General features: G+C 41.6%; 1 protein-coding gene and 1 pseudogene across 1 annotated transcript in view; one reads left to right on the forward strand and one right to left on the reverse strand.

Moving 5' to 3' along the window:
- The window catches only part of LOC136136240 (cytochrome P450 2C23-like), a 31937-nt gene that overhangs the window by 3342 nt on the left and 12615 nt on the right, over window positions 1-15980 (forward strand). The window contains exons 3-5 of the mRNA XM_065894293.1: window positions 8161-8310; window positions 9015-9175; window positions 9687-9863. Of these exons, the coding sequence (XP_065750365.1) occupies window positions 8161-8310; window positions 9015-9175; window positions 9687-9863 (488 nt within the window). The remainder of the gene's footprint in view (window positions 1-8160; window positions 8311-9014; window positions 9176-9686; window positions 9864-15980) is intronic.
- On the reverse strand, window positions 2123-2422 carry LOC136136241 (large ribosomal subunit protein eL36 pseudogene; annotated as a pseudogene).

The following is a 15980-nucleotide window of genomic DNA, read 5'->3' on the forward strand; positions in this document are numbered from 1 at the left end:
AGGGACAAAGACCAGACAAATTCTTTTATTATTCAACAGATGCTCTGATAACTCTATTGAGATAAACATCAAAAACAGACTCCAAGTTCCCTTTAAGGTAAATCTGCAAATATGATTGTGATAAAAATCAATCTGGGAACATTTTGAAAAAAACAGTTGTTACCTAGAGGTCTTAGGGTTTAGGGAGCTGGAGAAGCCACGCTTGGGGTTGCATTTCACAGGATACAAAGGCTGCAGTGGCATAGTGGCAGCAACAATAAACAGATGACTAGGTATAGAAATTACTGTGTTTTCAATGTCAGCCTGGTTTGGGGATGGGGGGTTGGGGGGCGGTGGTGAGGGAGCTGGGAGAGGGTGGTAGGATCAGAGGGGTGACACACAGGAAGCTACAATGGTCTTAGTCAAGCTCAACTTCTTCAGTGGGACAATAGGCTCACAGATAATTATTTTATTATTATGTTTCAAAACTTAGACATATGTTACATATATTCCTTCATATGTATGAAGTATTACACACACAGAAACCTAGGACAACCCGAAAGTCTCCTCCAATCCACTTCAAATTGTAAAATTGCAAGCCCCAAGAAATAGAAACCTAATTCTTTTCAAAGCATATTTATGAATAATTAATTAAATATTATGCAGTGTACTAAGTGATAAAAGAGAAGCAATTTTTGATCTCTCTTACATAAGATCAGGATGCATTTGCCCACCTAAGAAGCAACCAAACCTTTCCTCCTTCTTCCCTTTTTTCTAAACACGTTGATTACATTGTCTGTGTGTGAGCTTTAAAATCAACGTTTTTTTTTTTCTTTTGGCTGCGTTGGGTCTTTGTTGCTGCACGTGGGCTTTCTCTAGTTGTGGTGAGCGGAGGCTACTTTTCGTTGTGGTGTGCGGAGGCTACTCTTCGTTGCACTGCGCGGGCTTCTCATTGCGGTGGCTTCTCTTGTTGGGGAACACGGGCTCTAGACGCGTGGGCTTCAGTAGTTGTGGCACATGGGCTCAGTAGTTGTGGCTCACGGGCTCTAGAGCGCAGCCTCAGTAGTTGTGGCACACGGGCTTAGTTGCTCCGTGGCATGTGGGATCTTCCCGGGCCAGGGCTCGAACCCGTGTCCCCTGTGTTGGCAGGCGGATTCTTAACCATTGCACCACCAGGGAAGCCCCTAAAATTAACTTTTAATTGGAGCGGGAAGCTTCTGGGTTGGATTGAGCTCAAGAGGGAAAAAAATATTGCTCAAAAAATTGCCGTTTTCACAACTCTGAGAAAATTGGTTTTCAAACTTCCTATAAAATCCTTGTTACTGCTCCTTACTTGCCTGTAATGGGAACAGATAATTCAGCTCTTCCTTTCCTAAAACTATCCTGGAAAATAACAAAGAACCATTCATTGATATTTTAGTTTTCCTTCTGCGTTAGTTTCCTGGGGCTGTCATAATAAAGTACCAAAAACTGCGTACAAACCTTAGGGCAACAGAACTTTATTGTCTCACAGTTTTGGAGTCCAGAAGTCTGAGATCAAGATGTCAGTGAGGTTGGTTCCTTCTGAGAGCTGTGAGGGAGAATCTGTTTCATGTTTCTCTCCTAGCTTCCGGTGCTTTGCTGGCAATCTTTGTTGTTCTTTGGCTTGTAGATGTATCACCCCAATCTCTGATTCATGTTCACATGGCATTCTCTGTGTATAGGTCTCTGTGTCCAAATTTCCCCGTTTTAGAAGCATACAGTCATATTGGATTGGGCCCACCCTAATGATCTCATTTTAACTTGATTACCTCTGCAAAGACCCCATTTCCAAATAAGGTCATATTCACAGATACTGGGGGCCAGCGCATCAACATATTTTGAGGGGAAACAATTAAACCCATAACACCTTCGAAAATGAAAGGTCTGCTAAAATACTAGATAGCTTTCTTATCTAGTGATCTTTGAACACTATAATACAGTGCTGAGGATTTGTGTCTAATCAAGTTGTTGAAACATTTTCTGTTAACTATCAACTCAATATTTTGTCTAGTGTCTTAATCTTTAAACATTTATCTCATTGACAGATTGCAACAGCTCAAGCCCTTACTTTATCTTTTTCTTTTTTTCTGAAAAAGTTTTATTGTGCACAGAGGGTAAGGGCTCAGTCCTTCTTGGCTGCCGCCTTCCTCATGGCGGCCAGGGCATTGCTCAGCTCTTCTCTCTAACTCTTGGTATGGATGTGTGTCCCCACCCTTTTCTTGACGAACTTGAGGGCCCGCTTGTCCTTGGAGACCTTGAGCAGCTCCATGGCCCGCCGCTCATAAGGGGTGAAGCAGCACACGTCCCGGATCACGTCCTGCACGAACTTGGTGTGCTTGGTGAGACGCCAGCGGCGGCGTCTGTGCCTCGGCTTGCTCACGTCCTTGGTCACCTTGTGGCCCTTGTTGAGGCCCAAGGCCATGGGTAGCGCAGAGCCATGGCTGCTGCTCTGCAATGGCAGCTGCGGCGGAAGAGCCTCCGACGCGCGGAACTCTGGGATTTCTACCAACACGGGGTGGCAAGTGCCAGAGAGGCCCCCTTACTTTAACGTATTCATTCGATCCACACACCAGTTTTAGATGTTATTGTTCAGTCGCTAGAATGCAAAAATTAAAATAACTTAGTGCTCTTAAAGGCATGGATAAACAGCCATTCATTCTTTACCTGGAGGAGTGCAATGCTGTAACATTTTTGGAAAGTACTATATCTATGGACATATAAACTGTAGAGACCTACTGAGGAATCTAGTTTACATAAATAGAGACAACCAACTATGTAATTATTCACCCATGCACATACTTGCCCCCAGCGCAATGGGAGTGGAGAGGGCATTGCTTCCTTGGGACAGTCCACGCCTGCAGGGATGCAGGTGTGGTAAAGAGAAAGAAGTACATTTTTTAAAAAGATATTTACATAATGGGTATAGATTCTGAACAAAGTGAGAAAAATAGGAGAGTATCACAGCTATCTCTTGTTGTGTAACAAACCACCCCAGACTCAGGGATGTAAAACAGCAACCCCCCAGCCCCCACATTTTTTTAATGCTCATGGATTCTGTGATCAGGAATTTGAACACGGCATAGTGGAAGGGGTTTTCTCTGATCCACAAGGCCTGGGGCCTTAGCAGACATCCAATTTTTTTTTTTTTCCCAAATAAAGCAGCTAAGGGTGATTCCAACAGCTGAGGGCTGAAATCATCTGGAGGCTTCTTCATTTACAAGTCTGGCTTCTGGGCAAGGATGACCCAAAGGCTGAGCTCAGCTGGGCCTGTCAACAGAGCATCTCCAAGTGGCCCGCCCATGTGGCTTGGGCTTCTTGCTGGTGCCTGGAGTCCAGGAGGGGGCATCCTGAGGGGGAGCATCTGGAGAGTGAGCAGTCCAAGCTGCAAAGCTTCTTCAGACCAAATCTTAGAACATAGAACCATTCTATTCATTGCAAGTAATTCCCAAAAGCCAACCCAAATCCAAATGGACAGGAATTAAGCTTCCATTCTTGATGGGGAAGTGGTGGTGGTCACACTACGGAAGAGAATGGGGGATGGGAGATGTTGTGGTTCACTCTGGAAAACACAATCTGCCCACAACAAGCAGGTAGAAGAGGAAAGTATCACCTCTGCACTGATAAGGGAAAACTTGAAGAACAGAAGTTTAATTGGGAGCCAAGTGGTTCTGCAGTGGAAGATAGGATTAGAGAGTCTTCTGCATTGAGTCACAGACAGCCCTGGACCAACGCTGAACTCCCCGTGTAGAAAAGAAGAGACTGACTACTGTATGTGAGATTCATGTGCGTATATGTGTACATTCCCAGATTTGGACTCCCAAAAGCATTTCAATTTTGGAATAGGGCAATAGAAGATGTCAGATTTTCCTCTGAAATAGATATTGTCAAGAGCCTTGACCTTAAACTTTTAACTGACAGCATCAGTGAATCAAAGCAGCCTTCACATAGCTCATTTATTGTAATCAGAACCTAGAAAATATATCGGCACTCTCTCCTGCCATCACATTTGAATGGCATATACTCCAACACTGGAAGAATTCAACCATCTTCTTCTCTGTGCATGTGTCCAGAAGATAAACACTGCTAGAGAAATTCTCTCAGTAATTACACTGGCTTCCCTTTAAATTAATACTTTAAACCTCAATTAGACTCTTAATACAACACGTTCCTCTGATTGGCTCCCTTTTCCACTCTCAGAGACTCCTCATTCCTCCTATTAACACCCTCATTATACATTTCCTCTCTCAGAACCACTGTATCATAACTCATTGTAACAACAGAAGTATCAGGAAGGAACTCTCCAGTTTCTTCACATTTTATCTATGGCTCTATCTGCCCCTGCACCCACATTCTCCTTTTTATTTTTCTCCTGTTACAATTGAAAAAGTGTCCCTTTCTTGACAGGGAAAATTTTCACATGTGCCCTAGATCCTATAGCATCTCACCTTCCCAAGGATTTTACTTCTTTGGTAATGCCTTCTCCATCCCTGATTACCCATCTCTCTCCGCTTGTCTTGAAAGCCACTCCTCTCTCTTCCCTACTGGCCCTGGTTCCCAGTGCTACAGTTACTGCAGGCTGAAATTCCCACACTCTTTCAACAGCTGGCTCTGACTGGGATCAACCAAAGAGAGGCACTGGCAAGAGACTGGGGAGTGGAAGGAGAGCCAGAGGGCCCCCTCTCTCTGTGCCTCAGATAGCATCTCTTCCAAGAGCTGCATGTCCCCCCATAACTCCAGGGCCACTTTGGTTCCTGGCCAGGTAACCCCAGCCACTGAGCTCCTTTGTCCCTTCCATGGGGAGATGGTAGCAGTTTTCTGCTGTTGATAATTACCAGTTGTCTCACTGTCCCTGGTTTGGCCTCTCAGTGTTTCCATCACCTTAAAACCAATTCTCTGGATTAATTTTCCTCTGTTTTAAATATCGAGAGAGGCTTCTCTCTTGCCGGTTGGACTGCGACTGATAAACTCACTCTCCAGTGACTCATTCCCAGGAACATGTGAATATTCCACAGCACTCTCCTCACACCTCCCTTCGGTTACTGTTCCTGGTTTCTTGCCCCTTAACAACCAAACTTCTCTGAAGAGACATCCATAGTGATGGAGTAATTCCCCTTTAGAAACCTATCTTGAGAGAGAATACAAGATGTGGGAAAAATTATAAACAAGAATGTTCACGGTAGTAATATTTTTAGGATCTGGCATACAGCCGGTGTCAACCAAACAAAAAGTGCACAGTGTGAGAGCTGTGAGTTCACTTTTATTTGGGGACTTCCTGAGGACCATAGCCCAGGAGACAGCGTCTCAGATAGCTCTGAGAAACTGCTCCGAAGAGATAGTGGGGGAGGTCAGTATATATGTGAGGGGGTATGTGCAATCAAGCGCCCATCTCAGTAGAAGGCTGCTGCTAGTCACGAGGAACAGATGTCTCCCTAAATGATTTTATTGCTTTTCTAGGTATGAGGAAATGCAAGAAATAGAGCTCCTAAAGTTTTCTCCTGAAAATATCTAACTATCTGACGGCCTGTTCTGTCAGTTTCCCCAGAGCACAAAGTGCCTCATTCCTGATCTACCCCCTGAATTCCTTTCAGGGTCTGTTGAAGGTCAGTGACTGCAGTGGCCATTGACCTAATCCTTGTAGAGCTGGATGGCAAGTGACATGCTTTAGTTGGCACAGGATAGCAATGAAAATTTATTAGATAAATGGAAGAATAAATGAAGAGCAAAAAAAGGCAACATTTAAAAGTCTAATTAAGGATTAAATAAAAATTTTACCAAACTTGTAGTTGCTTTTTGATTTAAAGGTGATGCAAAAACAGTTAAAAATTTAAAGAGATAAAAATATTCCTAAAATCCAATAATAATAATAATGTTATTATTATGTTATAATAATAATTGGAGTATTATTGAATTATTATTATAATAGCTATAATTATATAATATTAGCTAATATTTATTAAATACTTCTTACGTGCCAGATACTGTGCTGGGGGTTTCTCATGTATTACCATATTCAGTTAACACAGTGGCCCCATGAGGAAAATATTTTTTATTTCCATTCAACAGATGAAAAGCTGAGGCAACAGAAGTTAAATAACTCACCCAAATTAGAAAGTTTTGGAGTAGAGATTTGAGTTCAATTTGCCTAACTCTAGAACCCAGAACCACTAACCATAGTCTCAATACACTAACCTATTCTTAAATTTTTTTGTTTTTTAATTTTTTAATTGAAGTATGGTTGATGTAACATATTTATTTTTATGTACCATCTCCCAGATGTTGTTCATATGCACACATATTTTACATAGTTGTAATTATAGTATAGACGTATTTGTATACTGATTTTTTCTTTTAAATATTAACATTTCTGCTATTTTTACGTAGTTTTCATAATCATCATTTTAACAATTGCTTACTTTTCCTAATATTGATTTACTATCATTGTATAATTATGCAAAAAATTACCCTATCATTAGCATTTAGATTGTTTACAAATTTCTTAAATCAGTATAGATGACATTGCAGTGTACACCTTTTTAACTTTTGCTGAATTATTTCTTTGTGTAAATTCTTAGGAAAGCAATTAATGGATCAAAGACAATTTTAATAGGTTTTGCTATAAGTATTGCTTTAATTTCCATAATAGGTCGTGATATGCAAAGAGGCTAAACAATGCACCAAATTTGCCACAAGCTTGATTGCTTTAGGTACAGAATTTCTTTTTAATGCTTGCTAATTTGGTAGATGTGAAATGAATATTTAAATTATTGTGTATTGAACATCTTCTGTGTGCAAGGTAAGAGATCATCATGTGTCACAGGAAATATTTGGAGAGATGCCCCAGTCACTCAACTAAGTAAAATCTAGTATAGGAAGTAACACAAGTAAACAAATTGCTGTAATACAAGGTAGAAAAGATAAATTGTATTAAAGCATCACGCAAGCCAATTCAGTTAAAGGAAGGCAAGATTATCTCCAGTAGAGGATAAGGAAGACTTCAGAGAGAAGGTTTTCAAAATGGCTCTTAAAGGAAAGCTAGAAACTCAACAAAGCAAATAGGGCGGGAGCAGACTTGTCAGTAAAAGGGAGAGAATGAACAAAATAAGGGTGCAAAACAATGTAGTTGCATTTAGTGAACAGCTGTGATTGGTCTATAAGCTCAGAGTTAGAGCCAAGGGAGAGAATGATGGAAATGTTTGAGGTTTTAAAGGTGTCAGAATGAGACTGGGGTGGGGAGGTGGGGGTGGGGTAGAGGGACCCATTGAATGATTTTTAGCACCAGCCTCATTGTCCCTGTATTTGATTTTGAGTAACCTGGAAATTGTAGATTTAGAGGAGTGAAAGGGGAAACTGGTTTGAAGATGATTAGAACTTTTAAAATCTGTAAAAGTGTTAGAACCTGAAGTGTGGTGGCGTAGTATGAATTGACAAGAAGGGACAGATGAGAAAGACATTTTGGAGGTGGAATCGACAGGACTTACCAAGTGCAGATGTATAGGGTGAAGGGCAAGAGGGATGTGAAGATGCCCTGAGGTTTGGATTTGGGGCACTAGGAAACTGGTGGTGCATTAAGGAAATTCAGGACACGTAACTGGTTTTGTACAGAGGAAGGAATGAAAAAACACTGGTGTGAACATACTGAGTTCCTTTGCTCCTGAGTTTCTCCTTGTTCAGATTAGCTAACATTAGCTGTAGTAAATTCAGAGGCAAATGGAAACATATATTCCCTATTGCTCTGCTTTCCAGTTGCTTATCCTCTAATAGAGAAAATCGCAGGTAGAATTAAACCACAAGTTAGAGGGATATTAAGTGTAAAACAGACACTCAGGAAAGAGGTTTGTGAGAACACATGCCAGTCTTTACTACTTTTAACAAAACCAGACAGAGGGCCCTTCCCACCCTTGGGAATGTTCTCTACCTGCCAATGATCCGCCTCCTGACTCCATCACCCCTGCCCTCTGTTGACCAGAGCTTGGGTTTTATTTTCTTTGTGACAAATATTTCACCCAAACCAAAGAATATGTTGTGCTCTTCAAAGGCCAGTTGCTAAATCCCTGAAAAGAGGCACTGGCAACAGTGCAGGGTGGACACAGGAGATAAGCTTCAGGGAAAGTTGGACTCCATGATGCAAAATTCTTTCCTGCTCTTTGCTTCTTTTCCTAGGAATCTTTTTCAGTAATGGAAACAGGTGGAAACAAATGCGACGCTTCTCCCTCATGACCCTGAGGAACTTTGGGATGGGGAAGAAGGGCCTCGAGGAGAGGGTCCAGGAGGAGGCCCAGTTTCTGGTGGAGGAGCTCAGGAAAACAGAGGGTGCGTTCCATTGACCATCCTTTGGGGCAAGGGGCTTCTACACACAGAGCTTCCCACCAAAGCTCCTCCTTTGGGAGGCACGCAATAGTCCACAATCTGCTCTATGAGTCAGGGCACTGACTAGGAAAAAGGCAGCAGGAAGAAAATGACCCAAAACTGTTACTTAGGACTCATGAATCCTTTTGTTTGGATTCATCTCCCAACTTCGGCACTTACTGGATGTGTAAATTTGGACAAGTTACTTAACTTTTCTAAAACGCAGTTTCCTCATGTGAAAAATGGGGCCAGAAATCAAACCTCAGAATGAGGGTTAAATAATAAAGTTTGCAAAACATTTACACAGTATCCAGCATGTATAATACTCCATATTACTTGTTGCTCTTATGGCTATTACAGTATTGCAAAACGTTACAGTTTGCAAAACATTTACACAGTATCCAGCATGTATAATACTCCATAATATTACCTGTTGCTCTTATGACTATTACAGTATTCATTGAATAGCATAATAATTAGTAGTAGTAGCATAGTATAATACTATAGAGCATGTACTACTAGTAGAAGATCCCTACATCCTAATTTGAAGAAGTTTAGAGAAAATAAAATATAGGTATCAATCTGAGCAAGAGGGAGGCCCTGTTCTTGAAGCCCTAATGCAAGCTGATGAAAATTCTAAATTTTAGAATTTTTTTTTCTCACATCAGCTCAGCCCTTGGACCCTGTCTTCACCCTCTCCTGTGCTTCCTGCAACGTGATCTGCTCCGTCCTCTTCAATGAGCGTTTCCACTACAACAATAAGACGTTACTCTCCCTGTTGAGTTTGTTAAATAAAAATTTTAATCGAATAAGCTCTCCCTGGAACCAGGTAAAGCCAAGTCTGCATCTGCCCTTGCGGTTGATCTCATGGGGGCACTGGGAGCCCATAGGCAGGGTAAAGGGCTGTGAGCTCCCCACCCTGCCCCACGAGCACGTGCCAACACAAGCACTGTCACCTTCCCACAACGTGTGTCTTGTCGAGTGGATGAGTGCAGTGTCGCTCACCCCAGCACCTATGGAAGGCTGCCCTCTGCTTGCTTCTGTGAGTTGACTCCCACAAAAGAAGGCATCACGTTCCCAGTTGCCTTTGTTTCTTTTAAGGCCCCTACGCACACTCTCCCCTTCTCGACTCTGAGGTTGGCCAAGGGTGATTGAGCAAGGAGATGGGAAGGGGCTGCTCTCTCATGTACGTGATGGTCACCCTCCCTTCTTTTCTGCTCAGAAGCTGGAGGAAGGTATTCTCCCTAGCCAGACCCCACAGATGGTTAGGTGCTCCACTTAGAAACACTGGTCTCTCTTCACAAACTGAATTGCTGATGTATTTTTTCCCCTCATTTTAGATTTACAATCTGTGGCCAAAACTCATAAAGCATCTCCCTGGAGAGCACAAAGCATTCTCAAAAAGGCTTAATGATGTTAAATATTTTATTCTGGAAAAAGTGGAGGAGCATCAGAAGTCCCTGGATCCTAATAACCCTCGAGACTACATTGACTGTTTCCTCAGCAAGATGGAGCAGGTACTGTATGTGACGTCTTTCCCTGGTATTATATTTTATCAGTCCATGGAAATGCAGGAAAGCATAATCACACCATGTAGGTAATTCTTTTTTTTTTTTTTTTAATTTGGTTGTGCTGGGTCTCAGTGGCGGCAGGCAGGCTCCTTAGTTGTGGCATGTGAACTCTTAGCTGCATCATGCATGTGGGATCTAGTTCCCTGACCAGGGATCGAACCCAGGCCCCCTGCATTGGAAGCGTGGAGTCTTAACCACTGCGCCACCAGGGAAGTCCCCATTTCGGTAATTCTTAATATTTTGATATCTTATGGCAGTGGGGTACACTATTAACAATAACAGAAATTTAAAAATAGTCCAAAGCCCTCTTTTTCCTTTGTATTTTTATTTACTTCCTACACTTGGATATTAGCATTTAATGACGTGTTCTCGATACATATTTACAATGAGCTACATATATATATATAAACATGCATATATATATATAATATATGCATGTTTCTGAGCATATATTTATCTTGGGGTGGCTAAACACACATGCATCTTCTCTACACATTATTTACACATACATAGTCAGCCATTTTTGCCACAGTGCTTCCCAGGTAGCATGTCATAGACCAATACATTATAAAAACTGGATTGTGTCTTCCCATAGAACACTCTTGTTATTTGAAACTGGTGATGGATAAAGGGTTCTAAAACAAATACATTATACGTTAACCATGGATGGTATTAAACATATTGAATAGCAAGTATCACACAGCCACCAACCCTTAGAACATCACTGACATAAAATACCAGCATGAGTGTCCAAGAGAACATCAGTAGAAAAACAGTCAAGACTGTGACAAACAATAGATTGTAAAAAAAAGATATTTAAATGTATATAGCAGCTTAAAACCTGAAAATAATTCTTTCAGCCCTATAAAATTAACCTCATTTATGCCAAATTTCCCCAGATATATATAAACAAAAGAAAAACACCACTCAAGTATATCATAAATGTGCAAGTTATAGCAAACAATTAATAATAACTTGTTTAGCCTTCTTAATCTCTAGGAGGGCTGATTTGGAAAGCTTGATTTCCTTAGAAAACATGTTGAAGGAAGGCACGTTGATGCCCTGTTTTCTTCTTAGAAATTTCCCTGGGGTCAGTAGAGTCATTCAAGCTCATTCCACTTGTCAACAGTGTACATCGAAATAGCCTCTTCATTCTGATGGAAAAGTTTGTTGTTGGCTCTCAGAGGACTAGATGTTTGTCTGGAAAAGAGAGAAAAAAATAGCCAGGTTTTTAATTCAATCATTTAAAGATTTTATTTAGCACCAACTCTCTATCAGTCATGGTGCTTGGTAAATGGAATAAAATGATGAATCAGATACTACCCTGTAATTTTCTTTCATAGCACTTATCATAGTTTAACAAAATATTTATTTAATTTACCTCTATATTCTTCACTACACTGTATACTCCAAAGGGCTGGAGTATTGTCGATTTTTCACGCTTTGTATCACCAGCAACTAGCACAATGCCTAAAATATTGTAGATGCACATAAATATTTATTGAAATAATTATTGAATTAATTAATGAACAAAGATACAGTCCTTGACTTAATGGAGCTTACAGTCTAGTGCAAAGATCATCAAAACAAACAGTAACAATGAAGTCCTAATAGGGGAAGTACAAGATTGTTATGGGAGAATGTGGCAGGAACACTAATGCTAGTCTAATTCGAGTCAGGAAGGGACTTCTAAACCAAGGCCCAGTGGATACATCCCTGCTCACATAGGTGAACAAATGAGCTGAGAGCTGAAAGGTGAGTAGGGATTATCTACATTAAAGTAGCAAAGAAAAATATACCAAGCAGAGGAACAAGATGTGCAAAGGCCCTGAGGCAGAGGGAAGCTTGGGGATATGAGGGGTAGACAGAAAGTCAGTGTGGCTGGAAGGGAGGGAGCAGGGGAGAGTGGTAGGAGAGAAGCTGAAACAGCAAGAGGTCAGCAGGCAGACCATTCATGCAGGGCCTGGCAGAACACATTAATTAGTTTAGCTTTTATCCTAATATCAGTGCAAATCATTTGCAGGGCCTAAGCACTGTGTAAAGGATGACCATATTTGTGATGTGGAGAACAGATTGTAGGGGTCAACAGTGGATGCAAGGAGAACAGCTAAGAGTTGTTTCAGGGTAAATTTCCTGGTAGCAGAGCCTAAAATAGGGATTTGTGTGGAAGTGATTTATTAAGGGAGTGCTATCAGGAGAAACTTCTATGTATGTGAATGAGAGAAACAGGATAAGGAAGGGGAAAAATTAAAAATAGATGTGGTTTCAGGTGAAGCCTAGTCTCTACCTGATCCTACAGGGGGCTCTAGAGTATAAATCGCACTGCAGAGTTTGTCCTTCCCTGGGGCAACGGAGCTGGGCTTTTGTACTCTTGCATCTATCAGTCATTGGTCACAGGCATCCCCATGAGGGTGGTCTGGGAGACTGATTCCCTCCCAGGCTTCTCTTGTCATTGTGGCTCCAGTGTCCAAGGGACTCCAGAGAAAGTTGCAGGTGTGAGCCAAAGCAGCTGTGAGGTAGGTTATCAGAACCAGTAAAAGGGATCTGAGCAGGGCACCAATAGCATTTTCTGTACGAGATGATTGCAGTGGCCCAAGGCAAAGAAGATGGCCAAGGGTACTGGTGGTGGAAATGAAGAGACGTGGATAGATTTGAGATACTTTTAGGAGGTAAAATTAACAGTCTTGGTGGTGAGTTGGGAAATACAAGAGATGAGGAGCTGTGTTCCTGGCTTGCCTAACTGGATGGAAGCTGGGGCCGTTCACCAGTACAGGAAACACTGGAAAGGGACCACGGACAGTTGTTAGCATACATACCAAAGCCTTGAAAGAGTCTAGAGGAAGGAACAAAAGAAAGTTGATACGCCAACGTCTGGATTTCGGCCATTCCTTCCTCTCCTGCCCTCCACATCTATTTTTCTTTTAAGATAACTATCAATAGAAAATGGGTAGAAACTTCTGAAGCATTTCTGCTTTCCTGTAAGTTTTGTTGCATTATGTTTTAATCTCTAAACCTTACTACATAACAGATTTGGGTGTGTTAAGAATTAAACAAAATGGTGGAGTTCATTCTACTTAGCTAAATTACAGAGTTAGAACATAAATAGAAGATATGTTGATATTTCCATTTTCTCCCTCACTCTCTTCCCAAGCAAAGGTTTTTAAAAACCTACTGGAACATTCTGTTGTGAGGGAGTTATTTAAAATGCTCAGTATTCCAGATCAAGGCAGTAAGAACTATAGGTAGGAAGTGGCAACGTGCCTAAAAACTTGGACATCCATATGCAGAAATCATCCCATTTTGAAATGAACAGGAGAGACATGGTATAAAGAAACTGAGTTAAGAAAAATTTGATTCAGAGCTTTAAAAGTAAAGCTAATAGTTAAAAGAAGTGCTCTAATACTTTTCTTAAATTTAAAAACAGTGGTATTAAAAGCCCACCAAAAATTAATCAGCAATGAAAATAATTTAATTATAGTGAAAAATAGAGATTTTATTAGCTTAACTAGTTTATATATATTAAACAATAATTTATTCAACAAATTCTTAGTCTGGCTATTATGCCAAGGGTTGGGGATACATCAACGAAGAAGACTTAATCCCTATTATTTTTAGTATAGTAATTGTAAAATAGAAAGCTCAGAGATTGGTTCAAGATGGCAGAGTGGAAGGACATGCACTCACTCCCTCTGCGAGAGCACTGGAATCACAACTAACTGCTGAACAATCATCGACAGGAAGACACTGGAACTCACCAAAAAAGATACCCCACATCCAAAGACAAAGGAGAAGCCACAATGTGACAGTAGGAGGGGCTCAAGCACAATAAAATCAAATCCCATAACCACTGGGTGGGTGACTCACAAACTGGAGAACAATTATACCACAGAAGTCCACCCACTGGGACTTCCCTGGTGGCACAGTGGTTAAGAACCTGCCTGCCAATACAGGGATCATGGGTTCGATCCCTGGTCCGGGAAGACTGCACATGCTACAGAGCAACTAAGCCCATGCACCACAACTGCTGAGCCCGTGTGCTGCAACTAATGAAACCCATGTGCCTAGAGCCCATGCTCCGCAACAAGAGAAGCCACCGCAATGAGAAGCCCACACACCACAATGAAGAGTAGTCCCCACTCACTGCAACTAGAGAAAGCCCGTGCAACAAGGAAGACCCAACACAGCCAAAACTAAATAAATTAAAAAACAAAAAACAAATTCTTTAAAAAAAATTGAAAAAAAAGAAGTCCACCCACTGGAGTGAAGGTTCTGAGCCCCAAGTCAGGCTTCCCAACCTGGGGGTCCGGCAACAGGAGGAGGAATTCCCAGAGAATCAGACTTTGAAGGCTAGCAGGACTTGACTGCAGGACTTCAACAGGACTGGGGGAAACAGAGACTCCACTCTTAGAGGGCACACACAAAGTAGTGTGCACATCGGGACCCAGGGGGAAAGAGCAGTGACCCATAGAAGACTGAACCAGACCTACCTGCTAGTGTTGGAGGGTCTCCTGCAGAGGTCAGGGGGTGTGTGGCTGTGTCTCACCTTGAGGGCAAGGACACTGGCAGCAGAAGTTCTGGGGAGTACTCCTTGTCATGAGCCGTCCAGGAGTCCACCAACAGCCCCACCAAACAGCTTGTAGCCTCCAGTGCTGGGTCACCTCAGGCCAAACAACCAACAGGGAGGGGACTCAGCCCCATCGATCAGCAGATAGTGGGTTAAAGTTTTACTGAGCTTCTTCCCACCAGAGCAACACCCAGCTCTACTCACCACCTATTAGGTAGTTTGCACAAGCCTCTTAGATAGCTTTATCCACCAGAGGGTAGACAGCAGAAGCAAGAAGAGCTACAATCCTGCAGCCTGTGGAATGAAAACCACATTCACAGAAAGACAGACAAAATGAAAAGGCAGAGGACCATGTACCAGATGAAGGAATAAGATAAAGCCCCAGAAAAACAACTAAGTGAAGTGGAGATAGGCAACCTTCCAGAAAAAGAATTCAGAATAATGATGGTGAAGATGATCCAGGACCTTGGAAAAAGAATGGAGGCAAAGACTGAGAAGATGCAAGAAATGTTTAACAAAGACCTAGAAGAATTAATGAACACACACCTAGAAGAATTAAAGAACAAACAAACAGAGAGGAACGATACAATAACTGAAATGAAAAATACACTAGAAGGAATCAACAGCAGAATAACTGAGGCAGAAGAACGGATAAGTGACCTGGAAGACAGAATGGTGGAATTCACTGCTGTGGAACAGAATAAAGAAAAAAGAATGAAAATAAATGAAGACAGCCTAAGAGACCTCTGGGACAACATTAAATGCAACAACATTCGCATTATAGGGGTCCCAGAAGGAGAAGAGAGAGGGAAAGGACCTGAGAAAATGTCTGAAGAGATTATAGTCGAAAACTTCGCTAACATAGGAAAGGAAATAGCCTCCCAAGTTCAGGAAGCACAGAGAGTCCCAGGCAGGATAAACCCAAGGAGAAACACGCTGAGACACATAGTAATCAAACTGACAAAAATTAAAGACAAAGAAAAATTATTGAAAACAACAAGGGAAAAACGACAAATAATATACAAGGGAACTCCCATAAGGTTAACAGTTGATTTCTCAGCAGAAACTCTACAAGCCAGAAGGGAGTGGCATGATATATTTCAAGTGGTGAAAGGGAAGAACCTACAACCAAGATGACTCTACCCACAAGAATCTCATTCAGATTCGACGAAGAAATCAAAAGCTTTACAGACAAGCAAAAGCTAAGAGAATTCAGCACCACCAAACCAGCTCTACTACAAATGCTAAAGGAACTTCTCTAAGTGGGAAACACAAGAGAAGAGAAGAACCTACAAAAAAAAAAAACCCAAAACAATTAAGAAAACGGTAATAGGAACATACATATCGATAATTACCTTAATGAATGGATTAAATGCTGAATTAAATGTGAATGGATTAAATGCTCCAACCAAATGACACAGGCTCACTGAATGGATGCACAAACAAAACCCATATACATGCTGTCTACAAGAGACCCACTTCAGACTTAGAGACACATG

This window comes from Phocoena phocoena, chromosome 16 (genome assembly GCF_963924675.1).
Source record: "Phocoena phocoena chromosome 16, mPhoPho1.1, whole genome shotgun sequence".
Lineage (NCBI taxonomy): Eukaryota > Metazoa > Chordata > Mammalia > Artiodactyla > Phocoenidae > Phocoena > Phocoena phocoena.